General features: G+C 44.0%; 1 protein-coding gene across 1 annotated transcript; it reads right to left on the bottom strand.

Annotated features, from left to right (window-relative positions):
* Positions 1-282: 282 nt before the first annotated feature.
* Positions 283-27,809, bottom strand: MITD1 (microtubule interacting and trafficking domain containing 1). Its single transcript, XM_040425099.1, has 7 exons — positions 27,540-27,809; positions 26,280-26,381; positions 23,199-23,335; positions 12,934-13,020; positions 12,701-12,816; positions 10,981-11,041; positions 283-1,185 (listed from the first exon to the last, which is right to left on the bottom strand). The coding sequence occupies exons 1-7, from the start codon at positions 27,676-27,678 to the stop codon at positions 1,090-1,092; spliced, it is 738 nt and encodes a 245-aa protein (XP_040281033.1). The 5' UTR covers positions 27,679-27,809; the 3' UTR covers positions 283-1,089.
* Positions 27,810-27,819: the final 10 nt, after the last annotated feature.

Below are 27,819 nucleotides of genomic sequence, written 5' to 3' on the forward strand. Positions count from 1 at the left end.
TGGGGCCTCACACAATGCCAGGTCTGCTAGTTAAGAAAAGGGCATATAGTTGAGGCCCATCAGGAGAAACAATCATTGTCGGTAGACTCCATGGTTTAACGTTGCCCAAAGAAAGTCTCTAAGTCTACATACTATCTACATGAGCCGTCCCCCGAGACCTTGCTACTGGTGCAGTTGAATTGCTAATTGCAGTTGAAGCTAATTGTACCAACCACGGTAACCAATCCGGATTTATTTTATTTAAAAAGGCAATGCAGACTAAATTGAAAGTTATGTGTACTTTTTTTTAATTAAAAGTGATAAATACATATAAAATACAGTATTAAAATACAATTCTCAATATGAGAACAGAATGAAAGGAGGCACATATAATAATCATTTTTGGAATAAGCTTTGCCATGCAAATATTGTAACTACAACTTCAAAGCTCGAATGAATGACTTCAATTATGGTTACCAAAGTACAATCGGACATTATAAACACATACACTCAGAGCTTGGTGTCCAGTAACAATATAATTACAGATACTGTATGGAAAAAGTATAACCACATAATTAAACAACAAAATGAGCAATCTGGAAAATAGCAATGACGACGAATATGGTGCACAACTGTAGAACCACTAGTACAAGCCAGAGCTCAATGTTACAGACCAAAGTTCATTACAATGCAAAACACGACTATGAAAAGCTCAGTCAGATTATTACGGCCTTAGATATTGCCCCTTTCTTCTTTATACCTAGAAAAGCAAATTGTCACCTTTACTTTCCAATATATCGAACATCACATGAAATAATAAAGCAGGAAAATCATGTTTGCATGCTTTAAAACCATGGCCAATCAACATCTGAAAATACAACTAAAAATGGATTAAACCCTGTAATAGTTTCTTTCCCCGACATCCAGAGTCCCAGCAGAAACTGTGCACAATCAGAATCTTAACGCTGCTGGGAGCTCTATGTACCTGCAAAATGGCAGAAACATATTTCAGCTCTGGAAAAGAAGACATTCCAGACCGTTTTTTTTTTTTTTTAAAACACCCTGACTTGCCTAAAATCCTTTCAGATCGCTCCATCGTACAGACTTTAGTCATGTTTTCCGAGTGTGGTTGTTATGGAAAATATCAACTGATGTCTCGTAGCAGGGCCGCAGATCATAGTCACAGTAGCCTATGGAAAACCGGCTCTAAAAAAAAAAACACAAAACGCAATAGCAATGAACTGCAAGAACACAAGTAAATTGCATGATAAAAGGGTTAAAGTATTATGCTGGCAAATTCACATCAACGTATTATGGTGCAGCAAACAACAGCCTGGTGAACATGACAGTTCTCTGCTTTACATGATGTGCACATTTCGCAAAACAGTGTCTTGGCATAGGTTTAAAGCGGTTGACTGGGTTCTAGAAATAAATGGGAGCCTAGTTGCAGTAACCCGGCATGACCACTACACGGTGGACGGAGCTGTGTCTCCTGCTTCATTCTTTCGGTTAGTCCTGGCGGCTGCTTGGTGGAGGTGCCTGGTGTTGGGACCACCACCAATCTGATATCGATGACCCCTTCCACAATGGCAGCCATGACAAAAACATGGAGGCTAGTTGCTTTATAAAAAAGATAAATCGTACTTGAGTCATTTTTAATGACAAATATACTATAAATGATTTTCAGAAAATGTGCCCGGCTGTGCATGTAACAACTCCTCTGCTGGTAATGGTATTATTGGACATATGAGTTTCTCTTATTCTGCCCTTTATTTTAATTTTTTGTCTATATTAAAGGAGTTCTCCACATTGCGCAATCTTACGTTTTAGAACTGTCCCTTGAGAAATCACAAAGTGCCTCCAGGATGAGACCTTCAGCTGTAATCTGTGGTGAGGCATGGCTGTTTGCTGTGAGTGTTCTATTTCCATGCAGCGCCACCACAGGGGGTATTAGGTATTACATGGCGCACAAGAAAATCAGTGGGCTGTCTATGTACTAAAGCAGTGCTCCTCAACTCCAGTCCCCAGGGCCCATCTGCTGGTCATGTTTTCAGGATTTCCTTATGCATCAGGACTTGCCACAGGTATTCATTCTATGGGATATTCTCAAAACATGACTGGCAGGTGGCCCCTGAGGACTAGAGTTGAGGAACACTGTGCTAAAGGACATGATAGGTCTTCTGGAGAGGTTTTTCTCATTGCTGTTCTCTCTGGCCAAGTAATTCTGAACAACCCACCCTCCCTTCCCGCTCTTAACCCAGAATGATATGATTTTTAGAACTGACCATCCAATTAAGAATTTCTATGGAGATATGCAATGAAATATAGCGAGCATCAGGCAGGTGTATGGCACTAAAATGTAGTAGAATTGCTACCTTCCTATAAGTATTTGGATCATATGGCCACAAAATTATAAGTGTTCCAATTCCAAAGAAAATATCTATTTAAGAACTAAGAAAAAGCTTCTGAATAACACAGGCTATTTATAAGTAGATTCACATCTGTGCATGTTCCCAAGCTATATACTAAAGCGAAGCTGCAGTAGCTTTTTGTTTCATCATGCACTAAAGTGTGATATATTTCATTCACTATGCAATGGCATTAAAGGGGAGTCTGTAGGATATGGCAGTAGCACACTCATACTACGGGCTCATTTAGATGACAGTATGTGTTTTGCGGTCCACAAAACATGGATACCAGCAGTGTGCGTTCCGCATATTGCGGAACGGAATGGCCAGCACTACGATACAAATGCCTATTCTTGTCCGCAGTTGTGGACAAAAATAGGACATGTTCTATCATTTTTGTGGGGCCGCGGAATGGAAGTGCTGTCCTTATCTTTTGCGGCCACGTTGAAGTGAATGGATCCGCAAAATTGTGGATCGAATACGGAAAGAAAAATACGGTTGTGTAAATGGGCCCTATAAATGTTAAAAGCTGTAAAGTGTTAAAGTAAAACTCCAGGATATGTAGCTATTGCCTAAGTTAGGGTTGATCCAACCCCTTAGCTGTTACTTACCTGGAGTCTCAAGATGATTTGTCTTAAAACCCAGGGCACTATTAGGAGTTGCCGAATCCCCCTGTATAATGTAATATTCTCTCTGATGGGTCATGTATTGCCAAGTAGAGGAAGACTTTATTGTTGCAGAATGGCCATGGCACTTCTTGAGGTTGCTACCGTATATATCTCTGCATTATGAGATCATAAATAGCGTATAGGAAATCAACTCCAACTGCAAAATATTGGCAAAAACTACACCAAGTATAAAACACCGCAAACTTAATAAGAACACCTAAGGTGGCCGTACACGTAACCGTAACAAATGTTAAGACCATATTCATTATCATTGTGTGTACGTTACTAAAACTACTGGTCTATAACACAAACAGGATAGTATAGCAACAGCAGTAGTGCTCAATTACATAGTTACATAGTTAATACGGTTGAAAAAAGACATACGTCAATCAAGTTCAACCAAGGGATAGATTTCTACACGTTTTCATAAGCATTAATGTTTTTTACTTTAAGAATTCGTCTAAACCCTTTTTGAAACTGTCCACTGTTCCTGCTGTGACCACTTCTTACAGTAAAGAAGCTTTGATGCTTCCGGAGACTGAACTTTTTTTTTATCTTTAATCTGAGGCAGTGCCCCCTTGTCTTTTGAGGGCATTTTACATAGAACAGTTTTTCACCGTATTTTTTGTATGGCCCATTTATATATTTGTATAGGTTAATCTTGTCCCCCCTTAGACGTCTCTTCTCAAGACTAAATAAATGTAATTCTTTTAATCTTTCTTCATAACTAAGACCCTCCATGCCCCTTATCAGTTTAGTCGCTCTCCTCTGTACTTTTTCCAGCTGCAGTGCGTCCTTTCTATGGACTGGTGCCCAGAACTGGACTGCGTATTCCAGATGAGGCTCCACCAGTGCTTTGTAAAGTGGTAATATTACATCCCTGCCCCGCGAGTCCATGCCTCGTTTTTTTTTAAATCAAATCGTTTTTATTAAATCAATAAATGCAGGATATTACAAAAACAATACATGGTCTTTTCTTACTTTATCCACCATGTGGAATCAGTGTACAGCAATATCCGTAGAAATATCAACATACAGTTATATCAAGTATCCAAACATAACAAGTACTATTCTAGAAACAAATATTGAGACAAGGAATTGCATAAGACCTAACAATCTCAGATCCCCTCCCCCCCCCACCCTTCCCTACCACCTCCCAACCCTGTAAACTAGTCTTGAACCAACCCGAGCCTATATAACCACATGAGTATGAGATAACCAATCACTCCACAATTTATCAAACTTCTGAGGACACCCTCTCTTCACATACACCCCTTTTTCCAATATCAGCATGTCATGTACCTTCCGTTCAAACTCACCCAGTGTAGGCGGACTTCCCTGGATCCACCTCATAGCCACCAGCTTCCTGGCCACATACAACAACCTCCCCACCGCTACCTTGACCGATTCAGTCCCTCCAATCTCAGACACATATCCCAATACACACACCTTGGGATCTTTTTGAATTTTCAACGTCATTTTACTATTAATCATATTCCTTACATCCTCCCAATAATTACCAATTACTGGACAAGACCACAGCATATGTAACAAATCCGCACCATCTTCCATACACTTTGGACACTTGTCATCAATTCTTACTCCAACCTTTTTTAGGAACACCGGTGTTTTGTACACTCTATGTATGATAAATAGTTGGGACAGTTTGCCCTGTTCACTCAAGGGTCAATGCCTCGTTTAATGCATGACAATATCCTGGTGGCCTTAGAAGCAGCCGATTGACATTGTATGCTGTTATTTAATCTACTATCCACAAGAACACCCAAATCCTTCTCTATAAGTGACTCTCCCAGTGTTACATCACCTAGGACATATGAAGCACAGAGATTATTACTACTAAGATGTATAACTTTACATATATCCAAGTTGAACCTCATTTGCCAAGTAGATGCCCAATCACTGAGTGTTCAAGTCAGCTTGTAGTTTATGGACATCTTCCATAGACTGTACAGTTCTACACAGCTTAGTGGCATCTGCAAAAATAGATATGGTGCTATTAATCCCGTCCTCGATATCATTAATAAATAAATTAAATAATAGAGGACCCAGCACTGAACCTTGGGGTACACCACTTATAACCCCAGACCATTCTGAATAGGAATCATTGACCACAACTCCCTGGACACGGTCCTTCAGCCAGTTTTCAATCCAATTACAAACTATACTTTCCAACCCTATATACCTTACTTTACCTATTAAGCGTCTATGAAAAACAGTATCAAAAGCCTTTGCAAAATCCAGAAACACTACATCCAGCAATTCTTATGTATGGTGATTCCAACAAAGTCTACAACTATCCCGCACATATCTTGCCATGTATGTCCCTTCAATGACGAGTGTCTATGTACAAAAAACATAGCAACACATAGTCAGACAAGGAACAAACTGACCTCTTTTATTGCCCTCTTAAGAGATTTTTCCATTTGGCAGTTTTGACAAAAGCTCTGGTAAACACAAGCAACAGCCTCTGTCATGCAGTGGTGTACATGGATATATGTACAAATAGTAGGGGGGCCTCAATGAAGGGATTCTGGAAAAACGAGATTTTTGTACTTACCGTAAAATCTGTTTCTCTTCCGTTCATTGGGGACACAGGCCTTGACCATGGGTATAGCTGTTGCCGCTAGGACGCGGACACTAAGCACACAAAGTGTAAGCTCCCTCTTCAGCTATATCCCTTACTGCAGGGACCAAGCTAATCAGTCTAGTGCAAAAGCAGTAGGAGAAGCCAGACATAAGAAAATCACATCATGTGCAAACCCAGAACCACATAGGCCCATAAACAAAAAACTGGGTGGGAGTTGTGTCCCCCAATGAACGAAAGAGAAACAGATTTTACAGTAAGTACAAAAATCTAGTTTTCTCATCCGTCTCATTGGGGGACACAGGCCTTGACCATGGGACGTTCCACAGCAGTCCCTGGGGGTAGGCTTAACTTCAACCCCCCAGGCCAATCAGAGAATCGCTGTTTGCAAAACTCTACGCCCCAAAGAAGCATCAGAAGATGCAAAGGTGTGCACTCTGTAAAACTTGGAAAAAGTATGCAAAGACGACAAGGTCGCCGCCTTGCACACCTGAAGGGCCGAAGCCTAGTGATGCATCGCCAAGAGGCTCCCACTGCCCGAGCCGAATGAGCATTTACCCAGAAGGGCGGGGACCCGGCCGGTAACGCGATACGCTTCCACAATAGCCAAACTAGTCCATCTGGAAATGGAAGTCTTTGACGCTGCCAGCCCTCTCTAAAAGATGCAGTCTGGGACAGATAGATACGCACTGCACGCACCAGATCCAGAGTATGGAGCGACTGTTCTCGAGGATGAGACGGGTCCAGACAAAATGAAGGAAGAATAATCTCCTCATTTAGATGGAATGTCGACACCACCTTCGGCAAGAAGAACTACCTTATCCTGATGGAGGATCAGGAAGGGCGACCGACATGAAAGAGCCGGATAGAAGTAATTGCAACCAAAAAAAGCCACCTAATAAGACAGGAAGCGCAGCGACACCTGCCGCAAAGTCTCAAACGGAGTAGATTGGAGAGCGTTGAGCACTAGATTAAGATCCCAAGGATTCGACGGAGGACGGAAAGGGGGCGCAGCATTCCCCACCCCCTGCGGAAAAGTCTGAACCGCTGAAAGTGAAGCTAAATTTCGCTGAAAAAGAATGGAGAGAGCCGACACTTGCCCTTTGAGCGAGCTGAGAGCCAGCCCCAAGTCCATGCCCAACTGCAGGAAAGCCAAAAGTAGCCGCAAAGAAAAACGAATGGGAGACAGCTGTCGCCACTCGCACCAACTAAAGTAGCACTTCCAGGTCCGGTGGTAGATTCTGGAAGACGCCAGCTGCCTGGCCCGAATCATGGTCTGGACCACCGCATCCGAAAACCCACAAGCTTCCAGTATGGCGGCTTCAACAGCCATGCTGTTAAATGTAGTGACCCTAAACTCGGGTGGAAGATCGGCCCCTGCGACAGCAGGTCCTCCCAGAGTGGAAGACGCCAAGGTTCATCGGCGAGAAGAGCACCTAGAATGACGGGCAGTCCCTCGGACCTGATCTTCTGGAGAAGACGCGGAATGAGAGGAAGAGGAGGGAACAAGTAAGGAAACGTGAACCGACTCCACGGCATCACCAGCGCGTCGCATGCCAGGGCCATGGGGTCCCTGGACCGCGCAACGAAGTCCACGACCTTGTTGTTGAAGCATGAGGCTATGAGATCCACATTCGGCTGACCCCACCTCTCGCAGATGTCCCGAAAGACCTGCGGGTGAAGAGCCCATTCGCCGGATCGAGACGCTCCCGACTGAGGAAGTCCGCAATCCAGTTGTCGACGCCGGGTATGTGAACTGACGACAGTACCGGAACAAGTTTCTTGTCCAGGACTGCCGGGCTCCGGGCGCCGTGGAGTTGTCGGACTGCACCCGCACCGGACAACCCCTGAGATGTTCGACTCAATGTCGCAGAGAGACCATCCACCATCTGAAGGCCCGGCGCACTGGTGCAAGGAGACACATTGGCCAATCCAAGGAGGCTGGGGAGCTATCGCAGCTGGACAGAATGGCTCGCTGAAGCGTTTTGGTATGGAATTGAGCATAGGAAGAATCTGCAGACGAAGGGCGAATAGTTTTTCTGGTGGCAAGAACACCTAGGCCTGACAAGTGTCCAGTACCATGCCCATATAAGTCAACCGCTGCAATGGATAAAGACAAGACTTCTGCCTGTTCAGGATCCATCCGAAGAGCTCCAGGGTATCTAGAACAATTTTCAAGCTGTCCGCCGTCCCCTGGAACGACGGACCCTTCACCAGGATATCGTCTAAGTACGGGATCGCCACGATCCCCCTGGCATGGAGCAGGGCCATTACTGCCGCCAGAACCTTCGTAAAGATCCTGGGAGCCGTGGCGTCCTTAAAGTCTATCGAGGAAAGGTACTCACCCGGTTCCATGGACGCAATGACCGACCTTACTGACTCCATCCAGAATCTGCGGACGCGAAGGTAATGGTTGCGCGCCTTGAGGTCCAGAACGGGATGGACCGTCCTCTCTTTTTTCGGAACCACAAAGAGATTGGAATAAAACCCATGAAAACGGTCTTGCGCAGAAAACGCAACAATCACACCTTGCTGCAGCAGCTTGTGAATTGCCATGAAAAAAAAAATCTTCGGCTGCGGGAGAGGCCAGAGGAGACGACAAAAAAACAAATAAAAAAAAAAACAGGATGGAGGGGAGAACTTAAAGTCCAGCTTGTAGCCCTCTGCAATGACCTCCCTCACCCACGCATCCGAGACGTGAGCCAGCCAAACATGCCAAAACACATGAAGCTGGACGCCCACCCGAACGGAGGGCACAGGGAGCCGCTCGTCATGCAGCGGAGCTCTTAGGGTTAAAGGACTTGGAGCCCTGTTGAGGGGTATGCCAGGAAGGCACGGCTTGAAGGAAGGCCTGCGCTTCTGGGCTGCGGCTGACTTATCGGACCCTCCCTTGGGGCCGGATTCTGCTTTTTTTACTTATTAGACCGCCCCCTGTTCTGTGGTAAATGGGTGCTCTTACCACTTGTAGCGTCCAAAATGATCTCATCCAGGCGCTTACCAAAAAGTCTGCAGCCGGTAAAGGGGAGGGCCGTCAGGGTCCGCTTTTAAAGAATTATCTGGCGCCCAGCATGAGAGCCATAGGGTACGGCGAATAGCCACCAATAGGGCTGACGAGCGAGCCATAAACCTGGCCGCGTCCAAAGATGCTTCACAAATATATGCACTGGCATGCGAGAGCAGCAGGGCCACATCTGCAAGTTCCCCTGAGGGGACTCCCGAGTCGAGACCCTGACGTAAATTACTTGCCCACTCTCCCATAGCCTTGCTCACCCATGTAGAGGCAAACACTAGCTGCAGCGCTGTGACCACTGCGTCAAAGGCAGATTTTGCAAACGTTTCTTATCTTTGATATCAGAAAAAGGAGCCCCATCCGCCATTGGCAAGGTAGTATGTTTAGCCAAGCGGGAAACTGGAGGGTCCACTATAGGTGGAGCCGACCATTTCTTAGTCCAATGCCCTGGAAAAGGATAAAAGGACGTTCAAGTGTTTTGGCAACATGAAATGTCTATCAGGGAAATTCCACTCCTTGGAGAGAGAGGAATCAAACTCCTGGTGGCACACTTGTGCGAATGACGGGACTTCCTAAAGGAAAAACCCGTGCTGGCAGATGACGGAGCTGGATCCTCAACCTGCAACGTCTCTAACTGCCGTAATTAAATTGTCCACCATGGAGGATAGTTTGGGCAACTAACCCTCCGGTGAGACAACATCCTCATCCTCGGAACATGCCTCTTCAACTGAGGACATGTGGGAGTGAGACTCTCTAGCAGGAGTAGGAGAGGCCGAGGACACGGGAGACACAGAACCCCTTTTGGGGAAGAAAGTTCTGGCCCAGTTTCTGGGGCGGCCTCGATGGGCACGAACCCCAGAGTCGGACCGGACAGAGGACTGCCTTGCCGACAAACGCCCCAATGTATCCACAATAACTTTGTTGGTATTGGAGACATCCTGTACCACCCTAGACAGGGAACGCGCTCATTCCGGTTCTTTCGTAGGTTGGGCAGCGGGAAGCAATGGGTCCGGAGCCAAACCACTTGATGGCAGCGCAGCACACGCAAAGCAGAGGGAGTCTGACTGAAGGAATGGAAATTTAGCGCACCAAAGGGACCGCCTGCTTCAGGACCTGGTTTCAGACATAATGACACCCGTCACCCCAATGAGGCAAATGCGAAGGTTAGGCCAAACAACACTTACCCAGCCTATGTCCCTCCAAACACCAGTCAGACCCTCATTTCCTGACAGGAGCTTTAAAAATCCTCTGACGTGGGGGCAGGGCGAACACAAGCCCCCCCCCCCCCCCCCCAAAATGCTGCCGGTTCCAGCGCCCGTCCATCCTCTCAGACTATGCCCCCTCAATGTCAGGCCACGCCCCCACGCTCGCCGGAACCAGGCCGGCATCCCCGGCCGTCTCAGATACTGGCCAGGGACAATAAGCCATGGGGGGGGGGGGCCCTGCATGAATAGGCCTCCATTAACAATGGCCCCAAGAACTGATGCGCCGACCTGGAAGCGGCGCTCAGGGGAGTAAACTTCGCCTCTTCCTCTCCCGATGCGCTTCAGAGGACGCCGTCAGCCCGTGAAGCCGCAGCAGACGTGCGGCATGTACAAAGAAGGCAGCCATCCCAGGTAAATTAACCCTTTAAAAGGAGATTGCTGCCCAGGTCCACACATGGGGAGGAGGGGATACTGGCCGGGGTCCCGGAGGGGGGCACTTGAGGTGGTACTGAAGGGGTTACTGGAGGGAGGGAGGGGAGCACTGTTTCTGTTCACCTGTCCGAAATCTTCTGCCCCGCTGGCTCCAGCCGGATCACCACCTTCGGTGTGCGGCCACTTGGTGAGGGACACTACACCGGAAAAAGGGGGGACTCTCGCTGGGGCGGCCGTGGTGATGCGATTGCTGGCAGGAGACAGAGGTTTTTACGGGAAACTCTGATCCTCCCCTGGTCTCCCGTCTCCTGGTTAGGAGTGCAGGCTGTTTAAAAGACTTCCCGCTAGAAGAAAAAAAATAAAAAGACAAAATTTGTAACTAGCAGACCTGCAACGCAGGAAGGTCTGCCTCCTACAGACACTAAGCTAAAACTGATTAGCTTGGTTCCTGCAGGAAGGGATATAGCTGAAGAGGGAGGAGCTTACACTTCGTGTGCTTATTGTCCACCTCCTAGCGGCAACAGCTATAACCATGGTCAATGCCTGTGTCCTCCAATGAGACGGATGAGAAAGAAAACAGTTCTACATTGTTTCCTGAAATCATTACATCATCTTATGTTTTCCTACAAACAGCACAACACATACCTGTTATGGAAGGGAAATATTTACCCACCTGAGGCTTCTTAAAGTAATCAAGACCTCGTCCAATCTTAATCATCCAGCCGTTGTTAAATCTGACAGCAACAGGAAACACAAACCATCAGGCATCAAAGTAAGGGTACAATCACTACATAGGGCTCTGTTCACACTGTTTTGGGACAGTTTTGGTTTTATATGTGGAGTACCTCAGGGGTCAGTATTGGGCCCTATTCTCTTCAATATATTTATTAATGATCTTGTAGAAGGCTTGCATAGTAAAATATCAATTTTCGCAGATGACACTAAACTGTGTAAAGTAATTAACACTGAAGAGGACAGTATACTACTACAGAGGGATCTGAATAGATTGGAGGCTTGGGCAGATAAGTGGCAGATGAAGTTTAACACTGAGAAATGTAAAGTTATGCACATGGGAAGGAATAATGCAAGTCACCCGTACATACTAAATGGTAAAACACTCGGTAACACTGACATGGAAAAGGATCTAGGAATTTTAATAAACAGCAAACTAAGCTGCAAAAAACAGTGTCAGGCAGCGGCTGCCAAGGCCAATAAGATAATGGGTTGCATCAAAAGGGGCATAGATTCCCGTGATGAGAACATATTCCTACTACTTTACAAATCACTGGTCAGACCACACATGGAATACTGTGTACAGTTCTGGGCTCCTGTAAACAAGGCAGACATAGCAGAGCTGGAGAGGGTCCAGAGGAGGGCAACTAAAGTAATAACTGGAATGGGGCAACTACAGTACCCTGAAAGATTATCAAAATTAGGGTTATTTACGTTAGAAAAAAGACGACTGAGGGGAGATCTAATTACTATGTATAAATATATCAGGGGGCAGTACAGAGATCTATCCCATCATCTATTTATCCCCAGGACTGTGACTGTGACGAGGGGACATCCTCTGCGTTTGGAGGAAAGAAGGTTTGTACACAAACATAGAAAAGGATTCTTTACGGTAAGAGCAGTGAGACTATGGAACTCTCTGCCTGAGGAGGTGGTGATGGTGAGTACAATAAAAGAGTTCAAGAGGGGCCTGGATGTATTTCTGGAGCGTAATAATATTACAGGCTATAGCTACTAGAGAGGGGTGGTTGATCCAGGGAGTTATTCTGATTGCCTGATTGGAGTCGGGAAGGAATTTTTTATTCCCCTAAAGTGAGGAAAATTGGCTTCTACCTCACAGGGTTTTTTTGCCTTCCTCTGGATCAACTTGTAGGATGACAGGCCGAACTGGATGGACAAATGTCTTTTTTCGGCCTTATGTACTATGTTACTATGTGCATGCCATCCCACTGAATAAATATACTTTGTGTATTTGAATATACTTTTCAATGCAGTTACTTCACACTAATAGCATTTGAAAATGGCCCAGCAGTCCTTGGGCCGCTGACATACATGTTGGGAGCCCTATCCAACATATACATCAAATGTAAAACCCAAGCACTTTTTTAATCAATTTGAGAATGTTTAAGTGATTGTCCCACAAAAGATATTCTAGTATTCAGATCCAGGTGCTGGATTGAAAACATCTGTAATGGCATGTAATTAAAAACTTTGTATAGCAACTGAGTTGTTCAATAAAATCTATCTGTACAGGAAAATCTGCTATGTGTTCTTTCCCCCCCGAGAAAGAACACACACCCTCTTCAGCTGAGCCTTTTAGCCTACATTCATGTGACATCTATAATGGGTTGTTGGCTTTATTTTGACATATGATTTCCTACCTGATTTCCCGGTCATGGATGGATGAGGAAAAAGTGACCTCCAGTGTTACACCAAATTCCTGCAATGAATTTGTGATCTCTTGCAAGCTGCTCATTTGTTGATCCTTGACATTCTCCTAGTCAAATTATTATAAAAAATTAAGCGGTAACCAATATTATCCAGTCTATATTGTTTATAAAGCATAGCAGCGAGGAAGTAGCAGAAAGTAAAAGAAATCGGCAAAATAACTCACTTCATCTCTCGAAGTCAACAAGTTGATCTTCTTGACTTTGGAAGGACCTTTTATCAACATTTCACAGAATCGTAAAAAGTTATACAACTGCAAAGTAAAAAACTATTAAAAAACACGCACATATGAGTAAAAGACATGAAAACAGTACAACTTCCATTCCACCACTCAACTGAGATGCAATATCAACCATAAATACGAATATAAGGTCGGAATAAGAACTATCATTTACCTATCACTTTCCATCACAGACTTGTCAGGTCTGCTCTATGTTAACTTACTTAGGCTGGGTTCACACGAGGCGGATGCCGTGCGTGACATCCGCTCCGTGAATGACAGCCAAGACCCGATGCAGACTGCAGAAGCACGGAGCATTAACATGACTGATAATGCTCCGTGCCTCTCTGTGACCTCTTTACTACGAAATCACAGTGACAACTATTTAGCACACTCTCTCTCCTCGCTGCATGAGACGGGAGTGAGACAGACCCATAGACTTTCTATTCAGTCAGCCTCGCTTCCTCTCCTGCTGTGAGAAGAGAGAGCGCACTAAGTGAGCGCTTTTCTTCCCTCATTTTAGACATAAGTGGGGGCCTCAGCGCTCAGACACCCACCGATCAAAACTTTTAATATGTCCCTATAACATATCAAAAGTTTACTGACAATATAGTGGCCCATTTAGGGCAGCATAGGATAGAGGGGGAGTTGTAAAAAGCCGGGGCCAAAATTTTCACAGCAGAATTTTTGCTGCATTTTACAGAAATGTCTGCATGTTACATAAAGATTTCTAGTGTTTTTTTGCTACGGATTTGTGCAGATTTCAATCTATGCAAAAGGAGAGTGCTACAGAATTAACCCCTTCCCGACATTCGCTGTACATGTAAGGCAGAATTCGGGACTTTAAAAATGGTTTTACACAGCAGACACCCAGGGCAGAGTCCGTGATTGGCGATAACGCCAATTACAAACCTTTAAGTCCTCAGATGCCATGGTCAATTGTGACCACAATATATGAGCAGTCAAATACAGGGATAGCTGCACTCCCGATGTCTGAATGGCTACCGGTTGCTATGAAAGCCTTGGGTCTTCTCAAGGTTGCAAGGCCTGTCATAGTGAAGTTCCTATCAAGCCCAGCCTGTGGCAGGGGTTCAAAGAAACAAAGTAAATCTCCCATAGACTGCTATGGTAAACCATTGCATTCAATGGGAGAAGCGATCAGATGATAGCATGTTAAAAATAGGTGTAAAAAAAAAAAAAAAAGTTTAAAAAAAAATAAAGGTATAAAAGTATATAAAAATTCAAATCACCCCCTTTCCTCATTTAAAATAATAAAGATATGTAAACAACAAAAAATAAAGATCATCATTATTGCCACATCCCCAAACGCTAAAACTATTAAAATATCAAAAAGTATTTACCCAGCATGGTGAACAGCGTAACTGATAAAAGTAAATCAAAATGGCCTATGATATCATTAAGAAATACAAATTGCCCTGCATAAAGGAGCCCTCACACAGCTCAGTAGACATAAATCTAATATGGCGATGCAAAGAATTTTTTTTTCTTCAAAGTTTACTTTTTTTTTATTTAAGTATAAAAACACAAGAAAAACTATAAAAAAATGTGGTGTTGCTGCCCAACAGAATCAAGATTACTTTTCATTTTTGTATAGAAAAGTTCGGCAGGGCGTGGCTAGCAAGGCATGTAAGCGGTCGCACGCTGAGTGAGCTCCCGCTTTGACCCGGTCATTTATCCTGAAAAACCCTCAAATTTGCAAAGAAATACGGCCTGAGCGATAAAGGATTGCTAGCTGGCACCAGCCTGAGTGTCTATCGAGCCGTTTATAGTGACCATGTCGAGAAAACGAGAAGGCAGAGGAATAGAAAAGGAACCCCAAGATGGCGCCGGAGCAGGCACTCCGAAGCGGCGGGAACGCGCTACTGAAATGCAGAAGGAAGCGGCAGCGAAATTATGCCAGTATGCTCGCTCCTCACAGGCTTCCAGCAACAAGCGGCGTCCGGAGACTCAAGACCTTGCGTCCCTAGACCAGGGAGACGATTCAGAGCCTGAAGGGACGGAGTCTTCCACAATTGTGAGTAAGAGCGCCAACAGATTTGCGGCCCTACAGTTGAATAGTGAGGAGCCAGACCATGAAGCCTGTGACTCAGACTCTGGGGAACCTAACCTCAAGGATGTAATGCATGCCATCTCCAAATGTGGCAAATCCCTCAATGCCCTGACGGTCCAGGTTGGCGCAATTAAGGAGGACATTTCTATCATAAGGCATGATTTTAAAAAATTTGCAGAACGAACAACTGCCCTAGAAGATAGAATGGGGGATGTTGAAGATGAGGTGCAGCCTCTAAAGGGAGAGTTAATAGAACATACCCGAATGTTGAGTGTGCTGTCTGCAAAGCAAGATGATATGGAGAATCGTTTGCGTCGGAACAACGTGCGCATAGTAGGAGTGCCGGAAAGGGTGGAAGGCAGAAATCCTACAGAATTTTTTGAAGCGTGGCTGAAAGAGCAGTTTGGACCCGAATCTCTGACTGTTGTTTGCCGTTGAGCGTGCCCATAGGGTGCCTACTAGGCCTCTGCCACCGAGAACAGCCGACAAAGTGGCTGGACAGAAATGAACTGCAGATCCGGTTGGAACAACAGCCTCCTGCTTGAGGGGCCTTATCCTCTTTTGTGCGGATGTCTGCTTAACTATAACTGTCTCTCCTATGCATATTTCTCTTTATTTTGGTATTTTATGCACTGTTTTCATGTTAAATGCAATATAGAGAGGAAAGGAAATGAGAGATAGGGTAAAGGTTCATCTGTCTACTGCTGAATAGGAATAGACATAATATGGGCTATAATAATTGTCAGGGAAGTGCTAGGTGGTTAACATCCTAGGGATAGCTCAGCTAATATGTCTCGTAAATATGAAGAGGGTGTTATATGTTCTATGTTATATGTTATATGTCGGAAAGACCAGTATTGAAGAGTTCTTTAGTTTTTGCCACCAACTGGCAAGGTTTATGATGGTAGGGGGGGGGGGATTGGGAAAGGTTATTAGGCAGAGCGATTTCAGGCATGTGTGGATTCAAGGCTGGATGTGGATGTGTATGAAGTGGAATGTGGCGTGCCATCCTCCAGAGCGAAGAGAAAAGAAGGGCAGGGAACTAGGGTGTACTCAAAAAATGTGCAGAAGATGTGTATCCAGTACTAATGGCTAATTGTGTTAAATTTCTTAGCTGGAATGTGCGTGGGATTAAAGACACGGCCAAAAGGAGAGCGATCCTGGAGAGCATTCGGCCGCTACATCCTCTCATATGCTGCCTTCAAGAGACTCACTTGTTGCCGGGGCAGGTACAATTGCTCAGGCCATCCTGGGCGGGGGTGGGATTTCACTCCACGTATTCTACATATGCTAGGGGGGTCAGTATTTTAATTCATAAGAACATCCAGTTTTGCTGCCTCTCCAGCAAGGTGGATGATGACGGATGTTATGTATGCCTATATGGTACTTTGTACAATCAGTTGTGTGTTGTATGTGGAGTGTACATCCCACCACCATACTCCCCAATTGTAGTTAGGAAGATTTTATCTTTCATAGCAGATTTCCCTGGGGTTCCAGTTCTCATAATGGGGGATTTCAATAATGTGATATGCCCTAGTATGGATAGAATGGGGATGGCGGTGAAAGCCTCATCAGGAGATTATACTCCGTTTGGTAGATTATTACAGGAGGTGTCCCTAATAGATATATGGAGAGAAAGAAACCCGCAGGTACAGCAATACTCATGCTGTTCTAGTTCATTTAGTTCATTGTCTAGAATAGACTTGGCACTGGTGAACAAGGAAATGGGGAGTTTAGTACAAGATATTACATACCTTGCCAGGCGGTTGACGGATCATTCTCCATTATTGGTGTCCGCTACCTTTATACCCCCTAGAATAGGGAATGGTAAGTCATGGACGTTTAACCCTTTCTGGTTACCTTTATTAGCAGACGTGGGTAGTATCAAGGAGCAACTGGAAGAGTTTTTTAGGACTAATTTGCCTACAACTTCACGACTGATAGTATGGGACACCATGAAAGCTTATATGAGAGGATTACTCATAGCACAGGTGAACAGGAAAAAAAGTGAAACTAGAGCTAAGGTACAGGCATTAACGCGAGCAATGGAAGCGGCTGAAGCTAAATATGTTGAACAGCCTATTGAAAGGCATAGGGTGTTATGGGAAGAGGCACAAAAGGAGCTTAATGATAGGCTATTGCTTAACGCTAGAAATAAACAGTTCTTCCAGAAACAAGTATATTATGAAGAGGGAGAGAAGACAGGGAGAATGTTGGCCATGGTGTCTAGAGCACAACGTTCTTCCGGTTATATAGCGGCTCTTAAGAATACATCTGGGGTTCAATGTAATGCTCCGGAACAGATCCTGGGGATTATGAAGGAGTTCTATTCGAACTTATATGCTTCCCGATTAACAGCTTCAGATGCAGAGATAGATTCATTTCTTATGGGTCTGCAATTGCCGGTACTCACAATTGAACAGCGTACTCCATTATACATCTCCTATAACAGTCACTGAGATGGAGACAGCGTTATCAAGTATGTCCAACAATAAGGCTCCAGGAAGTGATGGGCTGCCAGTGGAGATCTACAAGCGGTTTGCCCTCAGTGATGCTGGCTCAGTTATTAGAGGTTATTAAGGAGGCAAAGATACAGGAAAAACTGCCCCCCAGCATGACTGAGGCGACGATTGTGGTCCTACCGAAACCAGGTAAAGATATATTGGAGGCTGAGTCTTATAGGCCTATTTCATTACTCCAAGTGGATGTTAAGATTCTTGCTAAAGTACTGGCCAATCGGTTGAACACAATTATCTCTAAGCTTATTCACCCAGATCAGGCCGGCTTTATGCCAAATATGTCTACAGCGGTTAACATTAGACGCCTTTTCCTAAACATTCAAGGGCAGGTTGACACTCCGGATGCGGCGGTCGCATCTCTTGATGCGGCCAAAGCATTTGATAGTGTGGAATGGAGATATTTGTGGAAAGTACTGCAGAAAATGGGGTTTGGCGGTGCATTTATAGGATGGATACAACTCCTTTATAATGGCCCATCAGCTAAAATCAGAGTTAATGGTAATCTTTCTGATAGCTTTGTACTACACAGGGGGACGAGGCAAGGCTGCCCTCTGTCACCTTTGCTGTTCGCGATTGCAGCTGAACCACTAGCGGAGGCTATTCGAACTTCAGAGGGGATTAAAGGCTTCACGTATGGTACCCTGTCAGAGAAAGTAGCGTTATATGCAGATGACCTGTTATTATTTCTGGATAATTGGACAGTATCCCTTCCGGCAGCTATGGAGGTGATTGATAGATTTGGGAAAGTGTCAGGTCTATGCATCAACTGGTCGAAATCAGTGCTGATGCCTCTGAAGGGAGATAATGATCAGGTCAGCTCGTGCGTTGAAGGATTACGGGTTGTTCAGTCTTTTAAATACCTGGGCATCCAGATTTCAGGTGAATGCCTGGATAAAGCTACCATTATCCTTGATAGGTAGGACTAACCTAATCAAAATGATAATGATGCCTCAGCTCTTGTACCTGTTGCATAATTCTCCAGTGTGGCTTCCTTTGAGATTCTTTTATGTGGTCAATGCAATATTTAGAGACCTTATCTGGAAGAAGGGCACACCCCGCATTAAACTAGCGACTTTATGTAGACCCAAGACTAATGGAGGACTGGGAGTTCCGGATCCATGGATGTATTATCTGGCAGCACAATTGCAGCATATGAGGGGATGGGAGTCGACGGATGAATTGGGCACAGCCAGCAGAATTATTCAGGCTATGGTGAGAAGTGATAACTTGAGGGCATCTCTGGAGGATGGCACGTTTCACAAAATGGGTAGTACATATAGGATACTGCGCTCCATCCATAATACGTGGTGGAAAGCTAGGGAAGTTATGGGCATACAGGGATATTCTGATCTCACTCATATCTGGCCGAATTTCATGTATAAAGAAGTAAATAAAGTTAATAGAGTTCAGGTATGGGAAGAAAAAGGGCTTAAATATATGAGACAGCTGTTTGATAATAATATCCTTAAAGAATATACTCAGGAATTTGAGTTGCAGAAGTCACAATTTTATTTATTCTTGCAACTTAGACACGCACTGCGAGCCCAAGGACAGGTGGTTGTAGTGCGTCCTGCACAGAAAAACTCAGTAATAGAATTGGTAAAGTCTAGTGGAGGTACAGCAGAAGTCATCTCGTTGAACTATGCCTGTCTTATGGAAGCACAGTTTAAAAAGCAGGCGTTTACGCTATATGAGAAATGGAGGAAGGATGCTCCGGATTTAACGGAGGAGCAATGGGACACTGTTCTAGAAGAATTTACTCAGGTAGCGGTCAGTGAGGCTCATAGGGTGCTTCAACTCCTGTTGGTGCATCGCGTATATAAAACACCAGTCCTTTTGAAGAAAATAGGGTACAGAATAGATGATTGTTGTCCGAGATGTGATGTGGCGAATGCGGACCTCATTCACTTAATGTGGAACTGCCCCAGACTAAGGAGATACTGGAAGGGAGTGGAAGGAATAGTAAGGAATGTATTCGAAGTTAGAATTGACATGTCGATTGTGACCTGCATATTGGGATGCGTGGAATTGTCTGAAGTAGCGCCTGAGAAAAGACTGGCTATCCTTCGAGTGCTGTATCAGGCGAGAAAGGCGATAGCGTTTCATTGGTTGGATAGACAGCCGCCATCGGTGAGGGAACTGGAAAATAAAGTACATATGCTGATACGCCTTGAAAAATTTGAGAAAATCTGGTCATTATGGATTCAACATTATAATATCCAAGTGTAAGGGAATGGGAATGAGTGTGAATGGGGGTAAGAAAGAGATTACTGAAAGGGATAAAAGGAAGTACTCTAGGGATATCTGAGGTGATTTGATTGAAATAGTTGCTTCAAGGGGCTTTTGAAATGTATACACAATCTATCATGTTATTAGGTCTGTATGTACATGATTAATGTATATTATAGTTCAAAATATGGATCTATACTGCAATGTAATTCTGTATCGAGCTGTGTTATATTGCTTTGCTAACATGCCGGACCTTGTTATTATGGGACTTTGTTAGATATCTCTTGCCTTGAAAGGTTTTGTGGGAGGGGTGGGGGGGGGGGGGAGGATTTTTAAGATGTCATAACATCTCTTGTTTTGAAAATATTTAATAAAAATTATCTGATTTAAAAAAAGAAAAGTTCAGACGGCTCACTCCTTGTAATCAGGGTCAGGTGCTCTGGTCAGATTTGAATCACCCTATTCAAAAGCAGATATGTAATAAGAAAATACGACCGGCACTCTAACAATGGGAGTAATGTGGTACAACTAAAATAATGTATACACTATTTAATAACATTTATAACATACAATAATAAAATTGCAATACATAGATAAAAAGATGAATATAAAACAAATGTAGCAATAGGAATCTACTAGATGGGGTTAAAAGTCCAAGTATATACTATTGGCATCCTCCTGAGGTAGCTTTCAGTATAATGCGGCTTTTATTCAATCAAGGAGTGAATAAGAAATGTGCATAACTTATATCGCATAGGTGGTAGTAAAAAGCATGAGAATATGTTGCTGCATATATGATGGTATTACAGCATATAGATAGTCTCTCTGTAGTATTTCCGACAAATGATACAGTGTATTGGATATTTTACTCACTGTTTCAAGCTTGCTCTTGTTTCTGTGGCGTCCCACATGTAAGTGCTCTGTGCTCCAAATTGTTTGTCGGTTCCGATTTTTCGATAGTTTCGCAATGGAGTTAATCCGGGCGTCGTCTCAGCCCCAAGCTGTCGTCTCAGCCCCAAGCTTTGTGAGCGAATATCTCTCGACTTTACCAGACGCGTTTCGAAGTAATCACTACTTCTTCCTCAGTGATTACTTCGAAACGCGTCTGGGAAAGTCGAGAGATATTCGCTCACAAAGTCCTTGGAGCATGGCCATGCGATCCATGTGAAAATTTGAATAAGGACTGCTACATTTAATGTCCTCTGTGGAGACTATCTTTACGATATTTGGAGTATACAGCACAACAGCTGGGGACTGAGACAACGCCCGGATTAACTCCATTGCGAAACTATCAAAAAAAATAAAAAATCGAAAGTATACGAAAAAAACTTAGAAAAAAATTTGTAACCGACAAACGATTTGGAGCACAGAGCACTTACATGTGGGACGCCACAGAAACAAGAGCAAGCTTGAAACAGTGAGTAAAATATCCAATACACTGTATCATTTGTCGGAAATACTACAGAGAGACTATCTATATGCTGTAATACCATCATATATGCAGCAACATATTCTCATGCGTTTTACTACCACCTATGCGATATAAGTTATGCACATTTCTCATTCACTCCTTGATTGAATAAAAGCCGCATTATACTGAAAGCTACCTCAGGAGGACGCCGATAGTATATACTTGGACTTTTAACCCCATCTAGTAGATTCCTATTGCTACATTTGTTTTATATGCATCTTTTTATCTATGTATTGCAATTTTATTATTGTATGTTATAAATGTTATTAAATAGTGTATACCTTATTTTAGTTGTCCCACATTACTCCCATTGTTAGAGTGCCGGTCGTATTTTCTTATTACTTTTCATTTTTACTGCATAGAGAACACTCTAAAAAACAAAACCCATTAAACAATAATGGAATTGCATCTTTTCCAATTCCACTCCATTTAGATTTTTTTTCCAGCTTCCCACTGCATTGTAGACAATGGTGCCATTAGAAAGTACAACTTGTCCCACAAAAAACAAGGCCTTATAAGTCTAAGTGAATGAAAAATTAAAATAAAACAGTTTCGGCTCCGGAAGGCAGGGAGTAAAAATGAAAATGAAAAAATTGAAAATTACTGCATCAGGAAGGGCCTAAAATCTGCAACTCAGGTCAATTTACACAGTGTGGATGAGAATTCTTAGTCTCATCCACACAGCTGGTCTTGTAGAATGCTGTGGATGTGCCGCACTCAAATCCACAGCATGTGCTTCCAGTGTGGATGTACCCTGGCTGCAGCCAGTACTTATAAGAAAGCCTCTAGGTCCTGTTTCCCCCGCAGAGTGATTGATAGCTTCTTCTGTGAAAAAAAAATCTCATACAGAAAAGTTGTTAATCTGTGTGGGAGGAAAAAGCTGGATGAACAGGTTTTCTATATGAGTTATTTTACAGACAGCTATACATCCCACACTCTTCAGTCAGTCCTGCAGTGTCAGACTGGGTAGAAGCACATTACTGACAACGGGAAAGGTAAAGTCCAGTTGTCAATTTATTCATACACTTCCAGCAGTTGTGAGGAACAGCACAAGGCAGAGTTCTAGAAAATGCACCAGAATTGGTTCTTCATTGGGTATCCAAAAATATACTACAACAGATAGGTCAGGAGAGCACAATTATGTATTACTTGGTTGTGGATTGTGTGCTGTGTACTATAGTTTAAAGATCAACTGCTCATGACGGTAAGGTAAGTCAAAGAGGGGTTGTAACCACCCAAAAACGTGTGCACCTTTTTCCCCTTGGTTTCTTCTGTTACTGCAGCCCCTTTTCTTTTTTTTTCCAAGAGTTGCTCCTTTCTCCTGCTAGTTCTCCATTATTTTTGGTGCCCAATATGCAAATGAAGCCATTGGTAGGCTCATTTTGCCAGGTACTAGATGTCTACTGGGTGTGAACTTTCCCTGCTTTGGCAATGTCCATGAAAGAGGACAGTATCTGAGCAGCTTGAAAAGCAAGATCCCACGATCTCAAAGATCCAACATCTCCGCTGATGCGACCAGCAATGAAATGCTGGTTCTGCTGTGTGACCAGAGTAAAATCACATGTTATCTTAGAGGTATGGCGGGATTTTGCTATTTTAGTTGCTTTGACACTGTCCTCTCCCATTAGACAGTGAAGGAACAGGAAAAGTTCACACCCAGTGGGTAATGGGCAGCTAGGACCACCCAGATAACAAAATTAGCATACCTAGAACATAACTTGCTTATTTGGCACATAAAATAACGACGTGGATAGCGAGGAACTGACTCTTGGAGGGGACCAGAAAAACAAAGGTAATATGGTATTTCATGTTTTTTGGGTGGTGACAGCTACAGCTATATGCGGTTGTGTGTGCTATTTCTGAATCAGAGTCAATTGGAAAATTAAAAAACATAACCAAAAATTCAAAACATATGACTTACTTGATGCATGTGTCGGATGTAAGGGTCCTCCACCCAAACTTCTGTGAGCGTCTCATCCACATAGGGTTTGAAAAGATTTTCATAGCTATAGCCAGTTGCATTTTCTACTATCTTAATTTGCTTGTGATATTTTCCCTCTATAAAAATAGGTTTAAAATTACCACATAGTAATTCCAAATTTGAAACATTTTGTAGAATAGACAGCGGGAAGGCATTGGATTACTAATTAAGGCCTCATGCACACGTTCTTTGCTCGACCGCTCCATGCATTGGGGACCGCAATTTGCACGGGCACTATCCGTGTGGCTGCCGCAAAGGATCCAGACTCATTCAACTTGAATGGGTCCGTGATCCATCCGCACTGCAAAAAAATTTCTATTTTTTTGCGGTGCGGAGGCAAGGAGAGTAACCTAACGGAAACACTCCATAGTGCTTCCGTGGGGCTCGGTGCCTCCGTTCCGCACCGCACCTTCCAGATTGCGGACCCATTCAAGTGAATGAGTCTGCATCCGTGATGCGGTGAGCACACGGACAGTGCACGCATATTGTGGACCCACTGTATGCAGGCCGCAATACGGGCACAGCTGTGTGCATGAGGCCTAAAGGGGTTGTCTGGGCTAAAGATACTGATGATTTATACTCCGGATACGTCATCGAAATCCGATCTGTATGGGTCCAACTCCTGGCACCTCCGATAATCAGATGTTTGAAGAGCACTGCATGTGAGCACTGCATCTTCTTCTTCTCCTGAGGATAGGTAATCACTATCTGTAGCCTTTAATATAGAATAGGATTATGGTGAAAAGGGACCTGCAAATAACAGCCATCAAATACAGTACAGAAGTATTTTACATAGGGAAATAACCAGATATAATTTCTATATAACCATGAAATAGAAGGGTGTTCTACACTGGAACCACATAAGCTACACTGACAGACCCAAGGCAAAGACTGCTGCAATCCTGTTACTGCCGAGCAAAGTTTTACTAAAGATTGGGATATTAACTCTATAGGACTTGTAGAAACAAAGTGACCGGCACTCACATGGTAGGTGAAAGATCCTGAAGGTGAGGTGTATCAGCTCAATGCGAGCTCCTGCCATAGCCTTCCATTGAGCTGAAATGTGTCACAATTGTGATTTAGGCCTCAGCTAAAATAAATCACTGAAGAGCTTGCACCAACCATGTAAGTGCCGGTATCTTTGCTGCTACCGGTGAATGGGGCTGTAACCCTGGATCAAGCACCACTGACTAATGGAAACGGGACTAATGGGACTGACAGAGACAGAGCTGGTCACGTATGGTCACCATAGCCACATTCAGACTGAAATGAATGGGGTCACAACATGGCAGCAGGGTTGGTTTTCCTGCGATTCTGGGGTTGCAGTCAATGTGCGAGCCATGTTGCATCCCCATTGATTTCTATGGCTGCCCCGCTACACTGTGATACTTGGACGCAACACCTACACCAGGTTCACTGAGTAGTCAAACCCTTAGACCCCAGCAATCATACATTTATTATCCATCCGGTAGATACATGATAAATTATTTTCATAGGATAATCTGTTTAAGAGGCAAGGGGGCTCAGTTTTATCCAAATTAAGTGTAATGGCTGCATTAACAAAAAGCCCTTTCTAATATACTTTCTAAAATACTGCCTCACAATTTTTGAGATATTTGTTTGCTGGCAGTGAATGAAAACACTCCTGTTGCTGCTGACCCATACATAGTCCAGGTCTCAGGTGTGAAGTGGATATAATCGTTTCCAGTTTTGGAAGTGATAAGGGAGCAAATTGCAGTTGGCCCTCAAGTTGCAATGGCCTTGGGATACAATATTTCGATATTCAATTGTCTTTCTGGGGCCACACTATCTTGAAACAACATTTAACATACAGAGGGACATTTATCAAGACTGATCCCTGTGCACCAGAATTAGATGTGCCTATTTTATTATAAGGCAGAAGCCTTTAAATAAATTAGTCACATCTCTACACCTCCATACGCCAGAAACTGAAGTCTACACCACCTAGGGACTGGCGTAGACGTCAGCAATAACTTACACCAGTTTCTGGAGTAAATTATAGTCAATCCAGCGGGCCACTCTAGGCCCCACCCCCTTTTCTTCCAACTTTAGAAAAGCATCGAAAAGCTCAAAATGTCACAAATAATGGCACAAATATGGTGTAAACACTTTAGTAAATGCCCCCCCAGTCGCTGCCAATCTGCATCACATGTGACTGCCTGGAAGATCCAACCAATCAGCATGAGCATTTCACTGGTAAAACACCTGTATTAGGGCATGAACTGACTGGGTGTAGAGTAGCACCTCTCAACAGTGCAGTACTACATGTTGTGTACAATTCTTTACATGAGGAGCTCCTGTAGACCCCATGTGAGCACAGATCCATGTAATTTTTCTGCTACCGTGTGTGTGTCCTGTACAGGAACTTGAAGAAGCTCTTGTCCTCATCATGGAACGTGATTTACAGCATCCAGCAGCTCTCTCTTTATATGTAAGAACTTAATTTTTTGTCTTATTTATATACTTACTCATCTTTAATCTTTAGGAGTTTTCCATAGTTATGGGAAGAAAGGGATGCAAATGAGCTCTTAACCAGCTCTGCCTCTGATGCCACCAGATGTAAGGCAACTATCCTCTAAGTCACTGTCCAACCCTTTCAATAGGCCTTGAGACATGACTTGATATTAAATACACCAGCACCTCATCTACAGACAGCTGTTTTGGGGGACTGCCCCTCATCAGTGCAGAGCAGAGAGTACTGGCTTACCTGGATGAGAGGCCTGTGTCCGGGTCAGGGGGAACTAGAGGCAGAGCTTGTTAAGAGCACATTTGCATCCCTTCCCTCCCAGAATTCCAGAGAAGGATGTATGACTCATGCCGACTAAGGCGCTCTCTCCCCAAGGAGAGATACTGCCCCCCCCCCCAAATCCATAGTTGTGGTCTCACGTAACAATATTTTCAACTAGCAATGTTCATCCCAGGACCACTGAGGGACCTCAGTACATCAGTGGCAGAAGCACTCTCTGGTAGTCTGCATTACGTTATAAATTGTATCCTTACCTTCTTTTTCTTTAAGGACATGATGTTTGATTTGCTCAGCTCTGTCCATGTAACTTCTCAGCTTCAGCCGGTAATGGTTTTTCTTTGTTTCATCCTTTGTGCCTGTGAAAAGCCAAGATTATAAATCGGTTAAAGAGGTTGTCAGCTTTTGGAAGATGCTTCGTGTAAATGGTCTCTAACAAAAAAAAGTTACATTAATTAATTAATACACTAAACTACAGTGTATATTAGAGCACTGGAGAGAGATTTGTACATGCGGGCAGTCATATGGGTGTTCCTGGCTCAGCTAAGGGGTATTTTCCTTTCTGAGCTACTCCCAGGAGGCACAGAGTATCGGAATAAGGACATGTCTACACCACAAAAATGTCATTTTATATAAAAGAGAATTAAAAAAAAACTGGCCCTTATTGGGGAAGGATATAGGGCAGGGCAGTGAGGAGTCGGACTACAGGAGGTCACTAGTGTGTGAGCCCTACCCCTCTTCTCCCTGTTTGGCTCACACTGTTGTGCTCCATACATGGATTACAAATCAGCTTTCAATCCCCTATTATATAAAGTCATTTTAACTTGTGATGTAAACTGGTATCTATACCTATACAGTGAGATGGAAGCCACTGTCATGGCTGGCAGAATGACAGTGTTTCATCAGCTGATCATCGGAGGACCCATTCCCGACTCTCCGAGAAAACAGCTGATCTGGCTTGGGGAAACCACGTCTAGCCAGGTATTCTTGACAGCTCAGGTCCACCATATAGGGAACCTCTTGAACACAGCGGTTCTTTGATCTCTCTCATAGGAGGGGGGGTCCCTATAATAATCATAGACTGTATGGACAGGGGGTGTCTAAATCTGAAACGTATAAACAAATCATAGACCCCCTCCACTTTGAAACCTCTCACTTGATTTTCAGTTTTGGGTGGAAAAGCTGGCAACTGTATCACCCATTGATTTGAACGGGCACCATGTAATACAGAAGTCACTATGGGCGAGAATCCGAGCTCATGGACCCCGCCGTATCCCATCTCCTGACATGCCTCACTCTCTATCCACCATGATAGAAATGACAAAATCCAACTACACTATATGACGCTGGGTACAAGTGCAGATATAAAAGAGATGGCTGCAGTCACAGACTTTATTACATCTGATATGTATTAGTAGGTAGAATGTGATACATCTGAGTAGTGGGAGGATAAACCATAGCCAGCCCCCTGCACTGCCCTGTGGATCGTCATCAGTGACTCGGTCCCACCTACTGACCCTTGAGAACTTGCAAGAGCAGCTCTATGCCTTCCTGATAGCAGACCAGACTCTCCTGATAGCGCCCATTGCCATCCAGCTCCACCGCCCTCCTCAGCACGGCACCAGCCGAGTTCTCCACACCAGCCAGGGCTGACATGACAGGGACACCGTCTCTCGCCACAGTTCACTATCTATCGCACCCTGAGTTTCACTAACACTTCCGCGTTCCACCGGCCGGAAACACGCGCGTCAGACGTCCACTGTCAATAAGCTTTATTTAGCATACAACACATGACAC

Source organism: Bufo bufo, chromosome 3 (genome assembly GCF_905171765.1).
Source record: "Bufo bufo chromosome 3, aBufBuf1.1, whole genome shotgun sequence".
Taxonomy (NCBI): Eukaryota; Metazoa; Chordata; class Amphibia; order Anura; family Bufonidae; genus Bufo; species Bufo bufo.